The sequence below is a fragment of the Embiotoca jacksoni genome, unplaced genomic scaffold (genome assembly GCF_022577435.1).
Source record: "Embiotoca jacksoni isolate LCO1_2020_lvr unplaced genomic scaffold, fEmbJac1.0.p SCAF_10, whole genome shotgun sequence".
NCBI classification, from domain to species: domain Eukaryota; kingdom Metazoa; phylum Chordata; class Actinopteri; family Embiotocidae; genus Embiotoca; species Embiotoca jacksoni.
Window position 1 is genome coordinate 17,800,750 of NW_027185230.1, and position 23,277 is coordinate 17,824,026.

Here is a 23,277-nt window from a genome sequence, read left to right on the forward strand (position 1 = left end):
TCAACAAAGAGCTAACTAAATATATTAACACGGTCAGTAATGGTATACATTCACTTCATAAGCTATAGCTGAGAGTTTGCAGCTCTTTACTTGTCAAATAATAATTATTTAAAAAGCGATACCACCAGGGACTGGCTGCAATACACTCACATGCAACTTCTCATGAAATACAACTTTTTTTTCCACCAGTAATTGTAGTGTAATTTGTTAAATTCACTCCGTCTGCTCAGTGTTCTGGTGGTCCTTCTGAATATAATTCCATAAATGATTAGACATTAAATCTGAAAGAGAGGCAGGTTTTTAGGCCGGTCTGGTCTCATCGACATCCATCAGGTTTCCTGTATAGATGGGTGGAGGTGTCCTCAGATTCTCGCTTTCCATCCACCCCTCGTTCATCCCCAGCTCGTCCAAAAATGGTCAGGTCTGGCTTCAAAACATCAAAATGACAGAAGTCAAAATGGCAGATTTGAGGTTTCAAAAACAGCAGTTCACATCGCATGTTGACTATAAGGGCAGCCTGGATGCTCCAGTGGCTCCCTGGAGGGGGGGGGGGGGGTATCATGAGACACGACCTGCTCTAGTTAGCTGGTTACAATTCTAATTTTAGTTTTTTTTTTTAACATTACATCAAAACTGCTATTTCCTCACATTGTGAAGATCATTTATTTTTTTTAATTTATTTTTTATATATATTTTAAACCAAATATCTTGCATAGTGCACCTTTAAACCCAAGAAGATGAAACACTTAATTTTCACTAGTTACTCATAGTAAGTTACTCTCAAGATAAAACGATAAACATGATCTGAGCCTGTTTATGGATGAAATATGTTCCCAAATGTGAATCACACACTTGGCCTCTCGCTCACCAGCTCACAGCACGAGCAGGAGCCCGGCTCGTGACGTCGTCTCGGGGGCGGGCCCGTGTTTTCATGGTTTGTTTGCACAATACCTCACTTCCTCAGCAGCTGCCATTACTGTGGTGCATGAGGAAAAAGAGACAGGGACCGGAGACAAGAACGAGAGAGAGGGAGGGAGGGACAGAGAAGCGGAACGGCTCAAGGAAGAAGGAAAAGGGGGTCGTTGCCTCCGGAGGAAATCATTGTGAAGTCGCCTCGTAGCGTGAGGAAGCGAGCTCAGAGGGGGGGGCGGGGGGGCAGGCAGAACCAGCAGCGGCTCCATGGCTCAGTCGGCTGCTAACGGTGTGGACCAGGATCTGGCCAGCAAGAGGCTGCACTCAAGGTAGGAACCCCGGGGCGCACACGAACAGGGAGGGAGGGGTCCTCAAACGGAGACAAGGGGGGGAAGAGAGACAGCTGGGAGCGGCTGAAGGGACAGAAAGGAGGGAGAATAATAGAGGCTTCCAGCTCAGGGCTTTGCTTACTAAGGAGGAGCTAGACACATGGCCAGCTTTCACTGACTCAAAGCTCTGGACGCAGCCACAGCTGCAGCCGAAGCCCGGTTCCAAGCCTCATTCCTGGCTCGGGTCGTGGAGCTGCTGCGGCTGCGGGTGTACAGACTGAGAGGAGCCTCGTACCGCGGGCGGAACGCAGCGAGGAGAGTCCGTCTGCAGGTTCCGACACGCTGACAGCACACATGGCTTTGGTTTAAACGCGCCGTGATGTGGGTGCACAATCCCACCACATGTGCAGAGGAGTGATGACTTGTGTTTGGATCACATGAATGACAGATCAACACCAATGCACATCACGTTGTGATTGTTAACCCCATATTTATATACTTTGGTGTCATGACCATGTTCCCTATCATTTGCAAATTTCATGTCTTCTCTTGCCTCACTACTATCTGTATTATATTACTATTTACATATAAAACCACTTTAACTAGCTTAACAAATCCTTTATTATTCAATATCTCGCACTGTTGAAAAACTATATATTTTTTATACCATTCATTACAAGGGTTGCCAACTATTATTATCGTTTTTTTATTAACCATGTTTTCTCATTTATTCAGTTGTTTGCCTGTGATAAAATACGATGTCTGCTTTACGTCTAATCAAGTGAGTGACTAATTGTTTTATCTCTCTTTATCACTGTTGTTTTGACAGTTTGGCTGCATGAGACAGTTTGTCAAGTCGCATATCAAAGGGCACTGATAAGGATTTCATAACACTTGTGAAAATGACGTGTCTCTGGCTTGCATTTGGACATTTAGACATCGGGCCCTCCGCACTTCATAATCGGTCCAGAAGAATAAATTAGATATATCAGTCATGGATGACGCAATAAATTATATAAATGGTGTATTTAATGAGTATATTGTTACACCTTTTAAAGGAATGGTGTGAGTTGATCAGTACAAGTTAAATCAAGCTGACTTGCAAGTTCATAACTTGTTGCTCTGGGTTTTTTTTGGGGGGGGGGGGTAGGTAGGAAGTTATAATAGTGTAATATACTTTTCATTTACGTTTCTGAAAGTGTATCAATTGTTAACCTAACATATAACAAAAACAGACTTTCACACTATGTCCTTGTGTGAAACCAAAACCACACTGTGACATCCCCCACCCTCCCTCCCACTCCCCCACCCCCTCTCTCCCACTGTCTGTGACACACAGGGGGCTGCTGGGAATGTTAATAACTGTTGAGCTGAGAGATGACATTCATAAAGCCTGCAAGGTTGTTATGCTTTTCTGTCAAACACACACACACACACACACACACACACACACACACACACACACACACACACACGCAAAACACACAGACAAAGCTAAATACATGAGGGGAGTTGTAGTCATGATGCAATGGCTTTTCTTCTATTTTACAAACAGATGAAGTCAATACATGACCTTTCCACAATGAGGGTTGTGACGGTGTTTTGTGTATTATGTGTATCCAAAAAAAGGGATATTATCTGTAGGGTTTTTGTCAACAGATAATTCCTGTAAAATCCTTTTGTTTTGTTGCCAAAACAAAAACAGATTCAGGCTGCGGAGAGAAACAACTCTGGAAGAAGCATTTCAAAGCTTACGTGTCTACTTACATTACGTTATACAACTGCCTTTGTTAAATTAGATGGTGATCACCAGGCTGAAACCTTCGTTTTTAGTGGTTCTATCCTCTCATCTTTGTGCTTACTGAAAAAAGCAAAGCATGTTTATCTTTTCTTTTTTTTTTTACACATTAAGCTTTATTCCGTTTTTATTTAGGTAGAGAGTTGGATACATAATATGATCAATCAAAAGGAGAGTGTCCTTGAAAGTCACCCCGCTGTGAAAGGACAAATGCCAACACTGGAAATTTCCTTAAATCCATGTGAGGTTCTTCAGAAAGATTATATCACAAATCTGAGAAATTAATCATTATATGTAAAAACATCTGAATCGTTGCATTTTAAACCAAATGCTTCAACAAACCCATTTTGGAAATCACAAAACTCTCTTAATAATTTTTTTTTTTTTTTTTTTTGTAACTTTATGCCATATTATTTCTCTTGATGTATTTCGGGTCGTATTGTGTGACACCGAAACATAGTTATGAAAACAGAATCGTGGAGCACAAAACAAGCATTTTACAGGAGAAGTAGACAAAAGAAGAAAGGAGACAGCGCCGCTCTAACTGAAGGAGACATGCACTGCAAGAGGAAAAACATTCCTAGAGAGTTTCACTTTGGTTACCGTGACAACGGGCTACGGCACTCTGTAATTATGGCTGGATCACCACTCAGAGCACAGGGTTTCTTAGCTATAAGCCAAGAATCATTCGAACAGTAGTGTAGATGCACGTATCTGAAATAAGGATCCATCAATTCAAAGGAAATGCCCCAAGAAAACAACATAAAAGCAAAATGTTACGCAATGTAACGATGAAATAAAATCCAAATGAATGAAAACAAAGATAGCATCAGAGCATCTCCATCTCTTGTATGCAGATCAGAGATGCAAAGTTTATTGTTGAATTAAAACTGGACCAGGAACACGTTCATTATAACTGTCGACCCAATTGCTATTTTAAGACCTTTTCACAGTCATGTTAAGATAATGTACCATTCCAGTAATTTAGCAATTTATGTCACAGGGTTTCAAATACTTGTGGATTATTAGTGTAGCTCTTAAATAGTAGGCGTGGCCAATCCTGACTTGGATTTTTATTCATATAAAATACACTGGAAGAGAGGGAGTACAGTATTGAGGCTCTAGATTGTGGCATTTTGTACAGTTAGACCTGGTTTTGATGTAAAAGAAGCATCATATGAAACGGGTTGCAGAGAGTCTGCTTTATTTATTAGGGGCACTCCACTGACTCGTCCGAGCTGTTTGTTACGAGCTCATAAAACACGAGTTAATATGTCTGTGCCGCTACACTATCCCCTAAACTTACTTCCTAAACTTTCAGATGCCCAATGAAGGAACGAGCACATTGTGATTCACTATTTGTTATAGGTTCGCTGTTCACGGGATTGTTTTCCATTGACAGGACAGAGCTTAGACATGACATACTTCCGCTTAAAACTCAAACCTCACTTCTACCTCCTGAACTTACTCCCTGAAATGCGTCCAGTGTGCTACATCTTACTCCGTGCTGCCATCGCAACAGTACTGGGAGACTTTCTCTGTTCGACCACAGCCTGGCTATTATGGGATGAGTGTCTCCCAAACAGACCGATTAGAGGGGTAATCAGAGGCGAGAATGGCAGACTGTGCTGCACAAATCCGTTTTCTACTCCGACCACAAAGATGACAAGAATGAAGGTCACTTTGTAAAAATCATGTTATGGAGACTAAACTGCTTTTGTCTTTGTTTTAGTGTGTATTTGCTGTGACATCTTTTTTTTACATAAATGTCTTTTGGGCTCTTTTTCATTCTTCTTTCTGTCTGGCAGCTCTCAACCCCCCCCTCCCCTACTTATGAAGTACTTTTAGTCTGAGTGAGAATATTTTGTCCTCTATCTTTACAGCTGCACAGCATAGTTGTTTTTTTTAACCGTGTTGCCAGGGATTCTTTAGGCGACACCCTTTTCCAGTCTGTTTTACAATTCAGGGTTTTATTGTTCAGTAGTGGTTTAGAGAGGCCCCATCACCATCTGTGACTAGACTCACGATCCCCGTGTCTTCCTCTTCATCTTCTGGCTTTTCTCTTTGACAACACCTCTGTACTTACATGCCATAACTCGTATTCTTATCACTGTCTCGCTCCCACGAAGACACTGCGCTCATGTCTTGTAAAGCTTTAGCCTTCAACTTTCATTGGGTTGATTCATTTCTTCCTCCACTTTTTATTGTGTACTGCCTCCATCCTGTATTGCTTACATATATATTCTGTATTCCATGAAACAGTCCTCACTGAATAATTCTCGTCTCTGCCATTTGTTTGTATCCTCTTGCTTTTGTCAGATTTGATTGTATGACTCTGGTAGTAAGTGCGACCTCTCCTTTGTCTTTATAGTTCATCTTGCTTTCTGAGGATATGCTGAAACCTTTGTGTGTGGCATCAGAGAGACTTGCACCCTGTCCTAAGATGAAGAAAACAGTGGAGAGTCCTACATGGAGATGATTGCTCAATTTTCAATTTATTCCCTCTAATCTTTAGGAACTACTCTGGCCTCGTACCCTTCATCCCTAAAGCTATTAGTGCCTGCTCCACTTTCCTGCATCTTTAGGGTGAATTGTTCAGATCTGCCTGCTGGAATTATCCTTTCACAGCTGGAGAGTTTCCAGTAAAGAATTACAGAGGTGGAGAGTTTCCTCCACTGCTGCAGAAATAGCGGTTGCTATTTTAAGTTTACCAAGAAATGACCTTGCACATTTTCATGGACCGTTATCTACAGTGGTAACCAATTCCATGCACATTCCAGAGTCAGGAGTTCTGGTTGTTATTGCCAGCCCGTCTAATAGATGTGTTGAGTGCTTTTGCCCGAGGGCTGAAAAGGACTGGCTACCATTCAAAATGTTTGATACGGGTGCCAATAACTTGACCAGTATTGGTTCCTAAACTATAAACTGAAATTAACAATGCAATCAATGCCATAAAAGTATTGAAGTTCGGTATCCAGCTTTAGGGCTGGATCTTTTGCTCTTAAAACATAGAAAGTCAGTTTGCTAGAGAGAGTTGCGGACTCTGAATGGTTTTCTCTCCCTAAAAAACTCCCACTTCTTAGAGTTCAGTCGCTGACATCTTGTGTCCAATGACACAAAAGTTGAATTTTAACATGTGACCCTGAGACTCATACAGACATTTATTTCTATCTAGTGAAAGTAATCAAACATATATTAACTTATTAGGTCCCGTACCTCCTCCATACTGAGTCTTATCTGTCTTGTCTGGTGACCTAATAATGTTTCTGCCATTGTCAGCAGATAGCAGGATTAGTCTGGGCCAGTCACCGCGCTGCATGGTCTCTACCGAGGAGGTGCAGGTTCTGGGATTAGCAATTCTCTGTCTCCCTCGTCCTTTCTCTCCGTCTCTCATTGGGGCAATGGTCAAGCTTAGAAGTATTACACTCGCTTTGACATCAGCGACTGTACCCCTGCTCTCGCCCAGAACGTTCCCTTCGTCACGCCACCCTCCTCTTTTAAAACGTTGTTTTGTGAGGTAGAACAATGGACCTCGCTGTCGCAGCTGAGGACAGGTTGAAGAGGATCAAGAGAGACGACACAATTCTGTTGAGGATAGGAATTACTGAATGACATGACGGCAATGGACATCCCGACTTCTTAAAGACATTCAGTTGGATTAGTGGCCCCAAAAAAACAAAAAACGGCCTGTGTAGACTTTTAAATCGACATGTTTTTGCAGAGAAATGTTGTCAAAGGAACGTCTCTTTTGTGGAAACTACTACAATTCCCTTTTGACTGTCTCGACTACGGGAGTGGAGGGTTTGCCGGTCAGTTTTTGGGAACGCGCGTGAGGACCTGAAAAGCAGATGTTATTCTTGGCTGCTCTTGGACTTTGGTTCAAACTTGTATTTGGAATGTGTCCAGGTTTGCTTCAACATTGCTGACACATTTTTTTTTAAACTGTAAAAACAGGAACTTTATGTGAATGCGTTATACCAGCAGATATCACTAGAAAGCTCAGCGTTGCGTTATCAGAGAAAAATCTGTACTGTTTGAATGAACTGCAAACTTTGAGTGAGAGTTTTTTTTTTTTTTTTTATATATATATAGCTAGTCCTGTTAAACATCGCCCTCATGGCGTCTGATCCGTGCCCTCTTACTGGAGCAGAGAGAGCTATGTGTAGACTGGTCCACCATGGAGCCCGACCACAAGCTATGCTCAGGCCTTTACACTTGGAGCTTCAACTGTATGTGGATAAAACACGAACCAAGCAAAAGCACAGGTACTGTTCAAAGACTGAAAAGGAACAATTTCTGTAGTTTTACAAACCAAATGATCTTGGTGAGCACACTGATTCTATATTAGGATAAATTGAGAAAGTATGACCAGAAGATCATGCTGGTAATGTAATTTACTGGTAATTACCACAATTGTGGTCACAATAAATTACAATCAATCCTTTTTCCATTTAAAAACGCTTACTATTGCATTTATAGTCAAGTTTTGGTAAAGCAGAAAGACACATGTATTTGCGTACATCTATATTTTCATTGGACTGCAAATGGTCTACACGAAGCTCTTTCCTATACTTCTTGAATGGAGCCTTTTGTAATATAACAGATTAGATTCAGGGATAATCCTTGCTTAACTCTTCATTCTAGTACCTTATGTGGAATTTAGAGCTACAACCAAATTGCCTGGTTTTAAACTCATTCTGGATTATACAATGAATCTGGGGGTTCATACTTTCTGGATGCAACTCACTGATGAGGTCTTGTGCCTCTTCTGACTGCCGTGTGTGTTTGAAGAATAGCCTTAAAAGGACCTTAATTGTAGTGTGCATGTCACACATGCACTTTTGGCTGCATGCATCAACACTGGTAGGTACAGGACTATTTATTTTGTCTCAAAAAGAGTCTTTGCCTCCTACGGCACGGCATCATGTGTCCGTATACTGTTCAAATTAATGAAATAAATTCCGTTAAATACCAAATAGAATTTGATTGATAGATGCAGCAGTTGCCATGGTAACCAAGACCTTGTAAATGTTGGGGGAAGACTCCTCTTGATTTAGCGTCTGATAAATGTTTCTGGAATGTGTAGTTTCTGCCACATTTCAGCGTAGCAGCAGCGGTGAGCCGGCTTTGATCGAGTGTTGCCTCAGCAATTTTTGTATTCGATGTTCTCAGACATGTGTCAAATATTGGCCAATTAATTGCTAATATTGAACGTATCATCTCATCGGAAAGCGTCACTGTGCACAAAATGAATTCCATATACTCACAAAGGGTGGAAGGGCGAGCGGCTTCATCAGCTACAGCTAACCAGAGTCTGAAAGTCAAGCAGACGAGCAGTAGAGTGAGAAGTGCAAAACCTTTTCAAGGTGCTCATCTCGGCGCTTAGACACAGTTGCTAAGGCAACAGTCCGCAGAAATGGCTGCAGGCCTTGTTGTCATGGCGATACTGCCAATTTGTTCCTCACCGTGAGATGATGTTGCACAGCCACTGGAATTGTGTCCATATTCATTGTACATTACCTCTGATGGTGCTAATGTCTTGGCGCTGCTCGATGTCTGGTCCTTGCCTGCATGTGTGAACCTGTGTGTGCCCCGTTCAGGATGGAGGCCTCTTGCTTGGAGTTGGCCCTGGAAGGCGAGCGGCTGTGCAAGGCCGGGGACTTTAAAGGGGGGACAGCGTTCTTCGAGGCAGCCGTACAGGTCGGCACAGAAGACCTGAAGACCCTCAGCGCCATCTACAGTCAGCTGGGCAACGCCTACTTTTACCTCAAGGAGTATGGCAAAGCCCTAGAGTACCACAGACATGACCTTACCTTGGCCAGGTGAGCACTGTGCCCTTTAATCGCTGCTGCGTCCTGCATAGTGTCTCTACTTGTTTAAAGCTGCCAAATGGTTTGGGGAACAACGCAATCTATGAACTGTAGAGTACACAACAGTATTCAACTGTGTTTTTGACAAATCTTTGTCAAGGTGACACATTTGGGGGTTGGCGCTAAAATTGAGCACCTGGAATTTAAAAATAGTTGATGTGTTGATAATCCATACACACATACATGATCGTTAAGATGGGAACTTTTCGTCTCTGGTTTTTATCGGGTTCTTAAATGCTGTTTTAATTAAGACAACAGCAATTATTGCAAATTAAACTTTGAACAAATGAAGAAAGAAATCGTGCTGTGAGCTTCTATGAAGCCTGATTGAGAATAGTTCTGCATAATAAAGACCCTTTTAAAGATAATTATTCATATGAATGCAGTCAGATTATTTCTATATTGGGCATTCCCCTCAGGGCTGAGCTGTTTATCAGTATGCAGGGATGATATGCTAATGATTCTACTATTTTAATGTACAGACAGTCTCAGAAGAGAAGGACTCATGTTGCCATCTCCCAACAGATTTTGTTTCCTGAATTAGATGCATTAGAAAGCATCAGGAATTGTAATTTGTTTACACTGAGTTAGACGCTGAAAAGTCCAAGAAAAAGTGAGGGGACTTCTCTATCGTAACAGTTGGCAACTACCAGCTGGATATTTAGCTTGCATGTAATCTGGTCTCCTGCTGTGAGAGCAGCTGGTACTTCAGCAGGGAAGTGATTAAAGACCCCAGGGAGACGTACCTTGTTACATTACAGTCTCACCAGGGCCCCTGGGACCCGGGTCGTAGGAAGGAAGCAACTGAAAATGCACTTAACATCATCCCCCAATTAAATCTTGATGCAGTGCTTTAATGGTTATGGTTTAACTAAACAATTTACACAGAAAAAGTGTGGTCTTTGCCTCTGCCATTAAACGGCAAACATATGTATACTTGCTTTCTCAGAACAATAGGAGATAGAATCGGCGAAGGAAAAGCCAGCGGTAACCTTGGTAACACATTAAAAGTGTTGGGGCGCTTCGACGAGGCAGTCGTCTGCTGCCAAAGACATCTGGATATTTCTCAAGAGCAGGGCGACAAGGTAACGTGCTGCGTCTGCGGTTTGTAATGTGCTTTACAGAAATTTGGGAGTGTCCAAACAAACAGACATCTGAATTTTTCCTGTCATGTTGCAGGTTGGGGAGGCCAGAGCACTCTATAACATCGGGAACGTGTTTCATGCAAAGGGAAAACAGCAGTTATGGGGCTGCACCCAGGAACCAGGAGACCTGCCTCCTGATGTCAGAGACACTCTGCAAAGGGCTACTGGATTCTATGAGTATGTATTATTAACGGTGCACTGACGTACACAGCACAACATCAGAACCACAGTGGGAACTTTGACAGGTGGATCTAGCTCCATTTTGCGGCATCAGAATGGATTTAATGCAGGAAACTCTCTTTCCAACATTATTAGTATATTTTGCTTTTCCTAAAATTACATACAGAAATCTCATTTTCTCATTGGTAGGTTATTTTTGCTTGCAGGCTTAATTAATGTGGAAAGATAACATGTTTGGAAAAAAAGGGCTAATTTAAAGTTGCTTCACAGTTTTTTTTTACCAATTTTTTTTTGGCTGGTGTGTTTAACTGGCTTCGTCTAAGGTTTTATACAGAATATATCTTTTGTAAAGATGGTGTTCTCTCCTAACACAGGAAGTATTATACAAATAGCACGTGTCCACAACGTTATTTCATTTCCTCTCTAAACGTTGGACTGAATCGATTATGGGTAGACTCTAAATGACATTTAAAGGAAACTAAATGCCGATTGCCTCCGCAAAGAAAGAAAATCGCTCGGAGTCGAAAGATGTCAGGAAATATGAGCAACAACAATGTTACGCTAGAAAAAGGCCACCTACAGTTGGAAATGTGTGTAATTTGAAGCAAGATAGAACAGGCATGTTAGTTGTTGCCAGGATAAATACAAGATAATTACCGGTAACAACGGCTCATCTCCAGTGAAACTTTTAAAAGCAACAATATCAAAGGTGATGCAGTGGATATATAAGCCTACATCAACATTTACACTTATATATGGAAAATTTAGTGAGCTTTCTGATTCTTTCCTCATCTATATGTACAGTGCTTCACCCCAATATTTAGAAAAAAAAAAAGTTCTGGACTTGTATTTCTGGATGGACAAATGAAATTATTAAAATAGTTTGAGTTTCAACAATCTTTTTCTAAACTACTGTGTGCTCACCTCTGTAGGATGAACCTGTGTTTGGTCAAAGAGCTCGGTGACCGAGCTGCTCAGGGGAGGGCCTACGGGAACTTGGGCAACACCCACTACCTGCTGGGTAACTTTGTCGAAGCTATCAAGTTCCACCGTCAGGTGAGAAAACCTGAATGTTTGCCAGCATCATGTTCACACTACTGTCGTGCATAGATACGAGTTCTCAGCCTCATTGTTGAGCCCGGAGAGTGACCTTACATCAGCAGAGTAGCAGCCTGGCTTTGCTTGTGACACAAGGTAATTCACTTTGTGGCTGTTCAGTCACATTGAGGTCTGCCCAGGCTTTAGGTATTAACTGCACCAGGCTCTGCACAGAATGTCTTTGAATCTGAATGGGTTTGCATATCAATTAAACTAAAAAAAATGCATAAAGAGAATTTAAAATGCAGTACATATTCATACACATCACCACATTCTGTTTGCGTTGGCCAAATGACAAGTACACAAATTAAACTTGTGTGTGTGCTTCTATTAAAATGCAGCCCAGAAGCAAACAAGTGCTCAAAATATGCTTCACTGTTGAGTTGTGATCAAACATGTTTGAATGACTTGAGCATTTAGCTTTTAGTGCAACCAGACCAGACTGTAATTCATTTGCTGTAATTTAATTTAGTGTTGCAGCAACCAGTGTGCACGTACTCGTTGCTCAGAGAAGATCTTGCCTAGTTTGCCTACAGATGTCAGGCCGGCTCAAATATAACATGCAAAGCAACTAGACTCACCAGTGCCCAGTCAGTTCGAGATGGAAGGAGGAGTAATGTCTCATTTCAATAGTTTTTGCTTCTGTTATTTTACTATGTGTGATTTTGTTTAATAGAGTCTGATTTAAAACAAACAGCAGCATAGAAAAGATGGTGCAGGTGGTCGTGACAGGAAGGACTGTGATAGAGGGTAAAGACAATAGTGTGAAATAACAAATAGCTTGTCGTGCTAGGCCGAGATGGATGACTCCTCGCAGAGAAAAAGGAGGAAATTAGTTTCTTGGTGAATCACGGGAAGGTATAAGCTTCAGGCTCTCCCGCTCCATGTTTCCCGTCACACTTCATTGTTACCTCAAGTTGTCTCCTCATGTGAGAAACCGGCCTCTCGCTTTTTATTCCACCCCCCCATTACAAATCTATCAGTGAGCCACAGCGGGGAGCACACTGCCTATGAGAGGAATCAGAGGAGCTGATTTGATGCACCAGCGCTGCAGCAGCGCCTCTGGTCATGAAATAATCTGCCCGATAGAGGGTGCAACCTCAACTTGTTTAACTGCCTCCGGTCGTCCACACAGTCAAAAAAAAAGGCTCCCAAATAAAGCAGCAGGACATGAGGATTTAACTTGTTATCATTAAAAACTTTAACTAATAGAATTAATACGCAAAATTATGAACTTTGTCGTGCTTTTTTTTTTCTTTCACAGCGGTTATCTATTGCCAAAGAATTTGGGGACAAGGCGGCTGAACGGCGAGCCTACAGCAACCTCGGGAATGCTCTGATTTTCCTGGGACAGTTCAACACAGCCACCGAGTACTACAGGTGAGGAAAGAGTGAAGTCTGACATCTAGTGGAGGGAAGGTGAAGTGAACTGTTTTTGGCCATGTAGAAAATGGGATTGAAGTGTAAATTGCATCTGATGAGTGTCATGAACTCTTAAAACACAACTACTTTAAGAATAGTATTCACATCTATTTCATTTTTTTTCACTGTGTCTCTTAAATTCTCATTTTTACTTTGACTCTCCATATTTATAACCTTGTTTTTCTTCCTCCAGGAAAACTCTACAGCTGTCCAGGCAGCTGAGAGACCAGGTGATGGAGGCTCAGGCCTGCTACAGCCTGGGAAACACCTACACTCTTCTGCAGCAGTATGAGAAGGCCATAGACTACCACCTGAAACACCTGTACATCGCCCAGGAGCTCACTGACAGGTAGAGGGAGGCAGAAACAAGAATAAAATCCATCAACAGCACTTTTCATCATTTATGTGCGTGTTCATTTCTCAAAAGGGTCGGTGAGGGTCGTGCCTGCTGGAGTCTAGGAAATGCCTATGTGTCTTTAGGGAACCACAAACAAGCTCTCCATTATGCCCGAAAGCACCTGGACATCTCTAAAGAAGTGAGACACTTTTACAAACACAGTAACGGTAAACTCTTCCAGGTCTCTTTGATCTGATTTATTTGTGTCCGCCTCTTAACTTCATCCTCAGATCGGAGACAGAAACGGAGAGCTGACAGCCAGAATGAACGTGGAGCAGCTGATGGAGGCTCTGGGCGTCGACGAGAGCGACCTTTCACCCTCCAGTTCAGAGTTTGAGATGCAAGGTAGCACCAAACGTTTTTTTCTACCGTCTTAGATGATATTTACCCACAGCTGGCGCTCACAATTAACTCATTTGACTTTTGTGGTTAAAAGTCACTTTGACCTCAAAACATATTTGTGGCCATAACTCCAGAGTTCATACACTAATTATGACAACATTTCACACAGGTGTAATAGTATACAATAGTGAAGTGATTACATCTTATATCTAAAAGGTCAAAAGTCACCTTTACTCATGATGTTCTGCAAAAAACACTTTTCCAGCCGTTATAAACACCATACCTCAGGAATAGAAGGAGGGATTGTGATCATATTTCACATTTGTTCGGGTCCTGAATCAGTGATGTTAATCTGAGGTGTCCGCCTTGACACTGTGGTGATTTGACGGCTCTTTTGTGCTCGAGTACATTGTCCCTGTAAAATGATCATTTAGTTTGTATAACTATTTAAGCTCAGTGTCAAATGTCTACTGATTATAGGTGATTTCAGTAATTCATCTTTGCATGTTGAAATTCATGGACACAAAAAAGTCAAATTCTGTGACGGAGGAGTGAAATAGTAAAATGCTGAAGTGAAGACTTTCATTCACTTTCTTTCTCCACCACTGTTTTACAGTTTAACTTATTTATTCTGATTTCTTAAAAGTTGTGTCAGCAAGTTACTCAATTTCTTTAAGCATGGAATGAGAACGAGTGCAGGAAGCGCAGCTCTGCGTGTTTTTGTGTTTGTGTCCAAATGTGCATCTGAAACAGAGATCTGTCTGTTTGCCGTCTTCAGACTGTGGTTTTGGGGAAACTATCTTGGAGCTGTGTTTGCTTTTCCATCTCATAGAAACTGGAACAAATAAATAGCATCATACAGCTCTATGATATTGCTTCAATCAAGTAGAAACTTTGCTCAGAGGGTTATAGCAAAACAATTTCTAATCTATGTTTTTTTCAAATGTTTTTAGATTTTGCTCTTTTAAGTTTTGTGATTAAAAATAGCGGGTGTGGGCTTGAGCAAGCTAACTACAAAATTGTATGTGTACACAAAGTGGCCATATTAAATGAAAAACTAACTTAAGGTGAGACTGTCTGTGTTATGTCTGAACTGAGGCTAAATGTGAGCGAAAGCACACGGTGTATGTATATTTTTGGGGGCAGGATCAAGATTCTTGTTCCACTCTCGGTCCCAGGAGCTCGTTTTCTTAAGCTCAGTCTGTTTTAAAATAATAGAATTGATTGTTTTTATAGATTCCCCTCAAATGATCCAATCAGACATTTGAGCCTTATATAATGAAGCGTGGAGAAAGTGTAGCATCGGTGAAATCCGCCTGGTCTTTGTGTAATGTTTGCTTTCATGAACCCTCCTCCGGGCAGAAACTCACACCCATGTCCTACATTTCCCTCTTCGGAGCAGAGCTGGCAAACAGACTCTTATTCAGGTTGTTTGTCTGGTCGTCTGCCTGAACCTCATATCCACATCGAACATCATGGGGCCTCTGGTGATATTACAGACCGCTGCAAAAACAAAGAAATAAACAGAGTTTGAATTATCTCAAGAATCAATTTTAGACTGTGAGATTGATTCTAAAGTTTTAAATATTTTACTGTTGTGATGAAATGTTTATTTACTCATCTATTTTTTTTTTTTTTTTTTTTTTGTAGGTGCAAGACCCAAATTCACCAAGAGAAACAGTGTGGACAGCGTAGAGCTGTGGAAGTACTCTTCAGATAAGGTAACTACTCTTATTTCCCTGGAGTGAAAGATTAGATTATTAAAAAATTTAAAATTAAAAAATTTAAAATTTAAAAAAATTGTAGATGTGATCCCCAAACACGTATTTCTAACGACATGCTCATTCACTGCAGAACGGTGAGAATCAAGACTTGGAGAGTATACCTCGGAGATCCAAGAGTCAGCTGTCGCAGCCGGGTAAAAGAAAAGGCTATCCCGACAGCCAGTCATCAGACGAAAGGCAGTGGCTGGACTCGCCCGTAGACACCGATGACATCACTGTGCAAGTTCCGCCTCCAGTGCCAGTAAGTAGTTTACGCATGACGGCAAGCGTACGTCCGTTTCCTGTCGTCAGATCGACCATGTCTCATTTTAGGGTGAAAGTAAATGCTGTAAAAAGTGCTGCCACCAAATTGGAAAACTTCTATTGTTACCGTGGCTAAAAGCTGCTGCAACGCGTTTTGCTCATCAAACAATAAAAAAAACAAAAAAAACAACAACCCTGATTTATGATTATGTCCCCAAAGAGTGAAGGACAGTGAAAGAAGAGATCCTTTTTCCACATTATACTTTTACATGACTGCACACATAACATGGCATACAACGGCATGGAAGTTATTATTGTAGCTTAAGTTGATTAAACCCTAAGTGGGACTTAAACTATATGTAAAATCCTTTCTTTTTTTGTGTTCTTTCCCAGACAATAGAAAAAAAAAAGCTCAAACTCTAAATTAAATTTCATACCTCAGAGTATGAAGCAGCCTATCAGAATGTGTAAAATGTCTAGTTCACACTCACCTTACAGATAGATGTACCAGACCTTTAATTCAATCACTGAAAGCTCATCTGAGAAAAGACGGAGCTCAGATTTCTCATAGGAAGCATCGTGCAGCACGTTTCACTTAACTTCACTGAACTACGTTTTTCAATCTTGTCTGTTCATGCCTGTTCAGCACATCGTCTGGGCTTCTGCTGTATAGAGAAATTCCATTTCCGTTCACTTCCTTCAAAGTATATCGTACAAGATGTAATCTACCGTGTAAAAGAGCTTCATTTGCTGTGAAGCAGATTCCTAATGAATATTTTTTTTCCCAGCTGTTGTGTCCCTTAAAGTTTGTGTCCCCTCAGCACCTAATCACTCCCGGGTTCTGTGACAACGCTAATTGTTGTAATCAGTAAGCTGACATGCCAGAAAAGAGGGAAAATTACTGGGCTGCATGATAATAGTTCATCCGCAGGAAGAAGAAGAAGAAGAAGAAGAAGAAGAAATGGCATCCAGAGGTGGTAAATGTTGGTGATCCCGATGACAGTGAAAAATACCCTTCTTTACATCTGACAGTTCTTAAAGGCCTTTAAGGTTTTGTTTTGGTGAAATTAGAGAACTTCTTTGACCTTGTGTTGTCAGTAGGATGTTTTTTCTTGATGTTGGAAACAGCAGCTGATAAAAACCAAACTCAACCTGACTCAACAACTACTTAGCAGATTGGTTCAAGCTTTCCTTTCTTGCATACATATGCAGCTTGCAGATTTAACACTTGGAATTCATGGTGAGTTTTTAATCAAGTCCTGGAATTGAGACAAACGTGCATTTGATTGTTGATTTTGTTGCACCAGCTGTGATGACGCTAACGTTAGTTTCGTGGCTGACTGTCTCTGTCTGACTTTTTGATGTTTCCAGCTGACTCTTTTTTTTTTTTTTTTTTTTAAATGAGAACCATGTAAAAGGAGGATATTGTGCTGACTGTGTGTCCCAGGCAAAAGTCAGCTGCCTCATCAAGTGATGATCCATGAAGGAAACAAGAAAGTAAAGAAACAGCATTATTCTTGTATTGAAGTCTGTGAAGACTTATAAGAATGATCAGGGGGAAAAAAGACTGAAGAAGGGGGAGTGTGATTGGTCAGTCGTTGGTTGGAGGAGGGGTTTAATTATTAGCTTCATTTTGGCTCTTGGTTTTTCAATCACAATTTTTTTACTGTAACCTCTTTATCTGCTACTAAATGTAAAAGATAAGAGGTCAGAAAACACAATAGTGATATATTTAGGAAGAACTACCTTCATCTCTTATTCTCCTTCATTCACTCTCTCTCTGTTTCACACGCACACAAGCTTCGCTTCTCCACCTCTCTCGCCCTCTTTCTCCCTCTTTTCTTTCTCTTTCATCATCATCATCACGTGTTCCTTTCTCTCTTGTTCTGTCCCTTTGGCCTACTTGATTAATTGGACAACAGAGAGAGGGAAGTGACGAGACCCACACAGGGACCGTGGGGCCGAGGACACGGGACAGAGACTGCTATAAGTCACAGGTGATTCGGTTACAAAGGGCGAGTAAATACTCTCCTCAGTGACTTTTTAAAGTGTAAATATCCTCCACGGAGCACCGTAGAGCCACGAAGAACGAACACTGACGGTCGTCGCCCTCTGAGGGCAGCTGATCTCTGCTTGGCAGCGGGTGATAGCATGCAATTTACTCATAACCGCCCCCCCGCACCCGTCTCCCCCCCCCCCCCCCCCCCCCCCCACTATCTCCCCTCCTCCCCTCTGTCCACCCCGGCGCCCCCTCCCGACTGATAATGTGACCTTGATCACAGAACCGCTACCCTCCCCACACGGTTAGACCCCCAGCTTCCCATAATGAGTTGTTTTCCCACAGTGGGTGAACAGGACAGAAATGGACTGCTGGAGAGCTGCAGAGAGAGAGAGAGAGAGGGGGGGGGGGGGGAGAGAGAGAGAGAGAGAGAGAGAGAGAGAGAGAGAGAGAGGGAGAGAGAGAGAGAGAGAGAGAGAGAGAGAGAGAGAGAGAGAGAGAGGAGGCACTGGATGGTAGAGATTAAAAGAAGGCTGGAATAGAAGGATACAAGAGGAGAGGAAATTAGAGGGAGGTGCTCGTGTACAGCAGAGAGGGGGAGAGAGAGGGATGTAAAGTGGTGGGTGAAAGTAGAGGAGGAGGAGGAGGAGGTGTGAGCCAGACGTGGACAGAGAGAGAGAGAGAGAGAGAGAGAGTAGGGTAGCTAGAGGACAAAGAAGAAGTGTCTCTGGTAAGATGTTTCACTTATGTTTTACAGGCTGACATTAACAAAGACTAACAGGGTTTTCATACTTTTTCATGCCCGATACGCCGTAAGTGTGAATGTTGCTGCGGTTTGTTTGTCTTTCTGCAGGTATAGATATTTTTTACTGTTTTTCAGAAGGCAGATTCATTGGAAGTGGAGAACTTTTTAAAAATTTATTTATTTATTTTATTCCAAGTTAAACTTTGTGTTTTGTTCGGTATGATTTTCCAAAACAAATGTTGAAATAGGAAAGAAGAGATTTCTTGTACCGAGTTAACAGAATTTGCCGTCTTCTGACCTACTTCACATCTCGTGAGACTAAATTATTTTAACTCTATGTTAAAGGTGACTATCTTGTTCTATCACATTGGAATAGTTTGAACAGTAAATACTCAGAGCAGCATTTTGCGTTGGAATAGTCAGACAGCTTTTATAAAGTGAGCACGACCAACCTGTTTCGATCTTTGTTGCTCCGTTTGACCTTGTCTTCCATTAACCTGCTCTGGGACCTGTTGTTGATGTTTGGATTTAATTCATTGTTTTTAAAGTGTAGTTGTTGTTGAAGGAGTCCGAATTAATCTTCACTTTAATGAACTCAAGTTCAGCTGAATGGAGTTCAATGTTTAAGAAAACATCGTAGATATTGTGACATATTGTTTTATGTTGAGCGATGTTTTTGGTAATGCTGTCGTATAATCTGAAAATAATTTTGACTTTACAAAAACTAGATTAAAAATAGACTGACACATATAAGTTTATTTTATTTAGTATATTACATTATCACTAAAGTTATTAATGTTTAAACCATCAGGCTTTTTCTTTCTACTGTATTTCATCATATCTAGTTTAAATTTAACAAGCAAGGAGATTTGAACTCTTTGTTTTGAGATACTTGACTTGGTGTTTAAGTTTTACTGCAGATATCTTTGTATTAATACTTTCAGAACAGACAGCAGCAGTACAATTCAACCCATTGCAGTACAGAAATATCATATTTTGTTTAAATATAAAAGTGAAAGCTCATTCTTTATGGTGTTGTTTTGGCTAATGACTAGTTTTATTTGTTTTATGTTCAGCTGTGGGGCGACTGAATCCCAAGTTGCTGATGGCAGGCGAGCAGCTCGTATGGCAGCTCTGTGTGAATGTGTGTGTGAATGTGTGTGTGAATGTGTGTGTGAATGTGTGTGTGAATCGGGGAATAAGATGCAAATCGTAAAGCGCTTTGCCGAACATTTGCAGATCGTTCATTCAGATCTTTTCTGGATCAGGAGCGTCATTTTGACTTGAATCTGTGTTATTGACTCATTTGAGTGGTGCTGTCCAGTACCTGTAGATTAGCTCTCCTTCAGTCTCATATTATTGCAGCCTAAGTGCCAGAATATTTCAGTAGCAGTGATCAACCACAATAAATTCCACAACTGCTGTGCTAGCTCAGTGTATTTGTTGCCATAGCATCTTTCATATGTGACTTATCCACTAGACGTATTATGGAGCCTCCGCACCTCTTTGGGTTACCTCAGACTCAACAGTGGAAGGACCCGTGTGAGGGACTGACTAGCAGGGAGGTCAGTGTAACACAGAAAGTGATTGAACCATTGATCTGAAACTCAGGTCATCTGGTGCATGTAGGTTCCTCTAAAGCAGTTTATAGCAGCCACAGCTATATATCTTGATATTTACATCTGATTTAACACTTCACTGCCGTGTGGGCAATTATTACTTACTTTAAATGTTGTTTATTTTATGACATTGTATCACCTTCAGTATCTAGGCCAAGGTAGTCTCACCACGAAGGCCTTCCCTTGAGAGTTAATCAGATTATTCTTCTCCTCTACAAGCTGGCTATCTTTAAAATCCTCATTATGAAACTCATAATGGCATTGAGGTTAATTATTTCACCTGCAGATCATGTTTTTGGATCTCGGAGCAGTTCAACATATTCAGGTAGTTCAGGAAAGTGAACCATATCCTCTCACGTCAACCTGAAATACTGAAGTCGTAATGTCGAGGAAAAAAAGGACAGAAAAGTCCAGTGTTGTCGAAGCTTTGCAGAAAGAGCAGCAAAAAAAAAAAAGAAGCTTCTTAAGAGAAAATTCATTGACGGGTGGAGACAAGTGGAGCAGAGATGAGCTGGGAACAGAACCAGATTGTCTGTATTTTTTGTGGAAAATGTTTTAAAGCAGATTTTGATTCCAGCAACAGAAAAACAAACAAATGACAGGATTTGTAGGGATGAGAGAGGCGGTCTTTTGTTTTAAGGATTTCTCGTGTTTGTTTCAGAAGCTGGGCCGTGATCCCTCCGATGAAGACTGCTTCTTCGACCTCCTTAGCAAGTTCCAGAGCAGCCGCATGGATGACCAGCGCTGCCATCTTGATGAGCCACAGAACGGAGACAATGGAGAAGGTGCTGCAAACTCCATGTCATCCCTGAACGAGATGATAGGTTGGTTGAGAACAGAATATCCGCACGCATGCACTCTGCCAAACTAAAGACTACAAGATCTTTTGAACTCGCGTTTCTTTCTTCTTCTTCTCTTAGATCCCGCCATCACCACCTCCCCCCAGACCGAGGAGCTGTTTGATTTGATTGCTAGCTCTCAGAGTCGTCGTCTCGACGACCAGCGTGTTAATGTTGGGAACCTTCCAGGCCTTAGGATTACCCATAACAACCTGGGGCACCTGGTGGGCGAGGGAGATAACCAAGAACCCAGCGATGACTTCTTCAACATGCTTATCAAGTGCCAGGTAAGACCACAACTCTAAACTCAGGGGTTTAATCCTCTCACATTGTGTTGGCCGTTTCCTGCAGGAAGCCTGATTCTGTTTTTCTTCACCAAATGTCCAGTCATGTATTCGGCGTTTGTGTTGTCATATTTGCCTTTTCACTCTAAATCTTTGCGATCCCAGTCGTCTAGGATCGACGATCAGCGGTGCTCCCCTCCAGAAGCAGGCCCCCACGCCCCCACAGTGCCCGATGAAGACTTCTTCAGCCTGATCCAGAGGGTGCAGGCCAAGCGCATGGACGAGCAGCGCGTCCAGCTGCCCACAGACGAGCAGGACGACCCTCCCTCCCCCGACCCCGAGCCGCCCGGTGGACTCTCCAGCTAGGACTTGGTGAATAACGCTGCACAACTTCATGTCAAAGAGAGATAAAAAAAACAACAAAAAAAAGCGGAAGAAATGAGAGGATGAGCCAACATTTAAAGACGGCACTAAAGGGTGAACTAACAAGATTATTAATAACAAGATGTGCAATAGGTGGTGCCCTGTTAAATATTGCTCGATGTATTATGTTCTAAATGTGTGTAAATATAACGGGGAAAACATGCAGAATTTAAGCTCGGTGGCGCGAAGAAGAAGATAAGTTTGGGACGACATGATAACAACATACGTGAAGACTCAATCTAATGCCTTACTCAGCATTTTTTCAGACTCAAGATTGTATTTCCCTGCTGTCAGATGTGTTGTTTTTTTTTAGAAGCACACGATGGCCCTACATTAAACCGTGCATAGTTCATGTGGAGACCTACAATATGAGTTGTGGAAGTCACAAAGATTTATTTATAGAAACAGTGTTGAGGAAAATATGAGAGAAATGACAGATTTGCACTGAAATCTTAAGCGTTTTTTTTTTTTTTAATGACATGAATTTTAGACAAAATGTATTTAAACTTCGGCAACGCTGCTTTTATCAGAGAATTTTTGTGGTTCCCACCGCTCATAGAAAAGTGGTGTTATTTGTGCAGTAACAGTATTAAGGTTGGCCATCCAGTGTTAAACTAAGTGCTTTGGTCAGTTTAAAATTTTTAATAATTCACACACACACACACACACACACACACACACACACACACACACACACACACACACACACACACACACACATTTTTGTCAGTTTAGACAAAATAGTACGAGGAGTTGAAATCGAAAGACTGATTTTCCACATAAATGTTATTTATGTGCATTTACGCATTTTTGAAATGCACCTCCTAACACAGTATGCAGTAACCAAGGTTACTGTGCAAATGATATGAAATAGCTGCTTATTTTATAGATTAAAGACTAGAGTGTGTGATAATTTAAGTTCCAGTTGACGTTTCTGCTTGGCTTTTTGAAAGTGACGCTATCTGCTGCCCATAACGTTCTGAACATCTGATAACAGACTACTGCTTAACGCCATTATTATGACTTAACATAGACTTAGGAACAGATGGAGAAGACGGATGTGTCATATCCTGGAGATTCTGGTCTCATGAACAATGTTGAACAGCTAACTCTTGGTTTCTCTTGCTGGTATACTGCCTCTCTGTGGCCAAAACCTTGTATTACCTCTGTGAAATGCAGAGTGCAGTCCGGCGAGGATCATAGACATTCCTCTTGAGGAGCTGTTGGACGACACTGATGATGACGTTGTTGTTCCACGTGTGACCGTTCCGAGAATCACACACAATTAACGAGAGAGGTGCAAACTGCAGAAAGTATATTTCGATTGACTTAAGAGCTTGAAAACAATTTGCTGTACGGAGCATCAGTATAATGGTACACAACATATTTGACCTTAGTGGCTTGCCTTTTATTAAAAAGTAGTGCATACCTCATATTTGTACCTCAAAGCTTTTGTGAACCTTCGATATATTGAGTGGTAAACCAGGATGGATCGTAATTAATCTCACTTTGATTAAAAAAAAACAAAAAAAAAAACACACATTGGGAGTTAAAGTTAATATTTTTTTCTTTCCTGTTTTTTGTGAATTAACATTTTTAGAAAGTATCTGGTACGCTTCTATTTGTCTTTGCCATAATTTGTACAAATAAATATATTTTGTATTTATGTTCCTTTTGAGGACATGAATATGTCCCTTCATGCTTTTAATAAAATGTTTCAGATGTGTATTTGGGTTTTATCATGTCTCCACAGGCAGTTTTCGGGTTGTTTATTCGTACATTCGACCGTTCAGTTGTTCAATTCTCATAATTGCGATATCTCAGGAAGGCCGTGGGGTCATTTTTTTC

At 41.4% G+C, this 23,277-nt stretch overlaps 1 protein-coding gene across 4 annotated transcripts; it reads left to right on the forward strand.

The window, feature by feature from the left end:
- The first annotated feature begins 956 nt into the window (after nt 1-956).
- gpsm1b (G protein signaling modulator 1b) lies at nt 957-23,155 on the forward strand. Of its 4 annotated transcripts, none has more exons than XM_069171427.1 (14): nt 957-1,241; nt 8,640-8,861; nt 9,859-9,994; nt 10,089-10,231; nt 11,167-11,290; nt 12,597-12,712; nt 12,948-13,103; nt 13,182-13,290; nt 13,382-13,496; nt 15,144-15,214; nt 15,348-15,518; nt 20,548-20,707; nt 20,804-21,009; nt 21,172-23,155. In XM_069171427.1, exons 1-14 carry the CDS (start codon nt 1,180-1,182, stop codon nt 21,370-21,372), a joined length of 1,992 nt encoding a protein of 663 aa, XP_069027528.1. In that variant the 5' UTR covers nt 957-1,179; the 3' UTR covers nt 21,373-23,155. The 4 variants fall into 4 exon arrangements, with proteins under 4 accessions (XP_069027528.1, XP_069027520.1, XP_069027544.1 ...); XM_069171419.1 differs by having other exon boundaries at nt 958-1,241; nt 20,545-20,707; XM_069171443.1 differs by lacking the exon at nt 957-1,241 and adding an exon at nt 1,974-2,022 and having other exon boundaries at nt 20,545-20,707.
- The last annotated feature ends 122 nt before the right edge of the window (nt 23,156-23,277 follow it).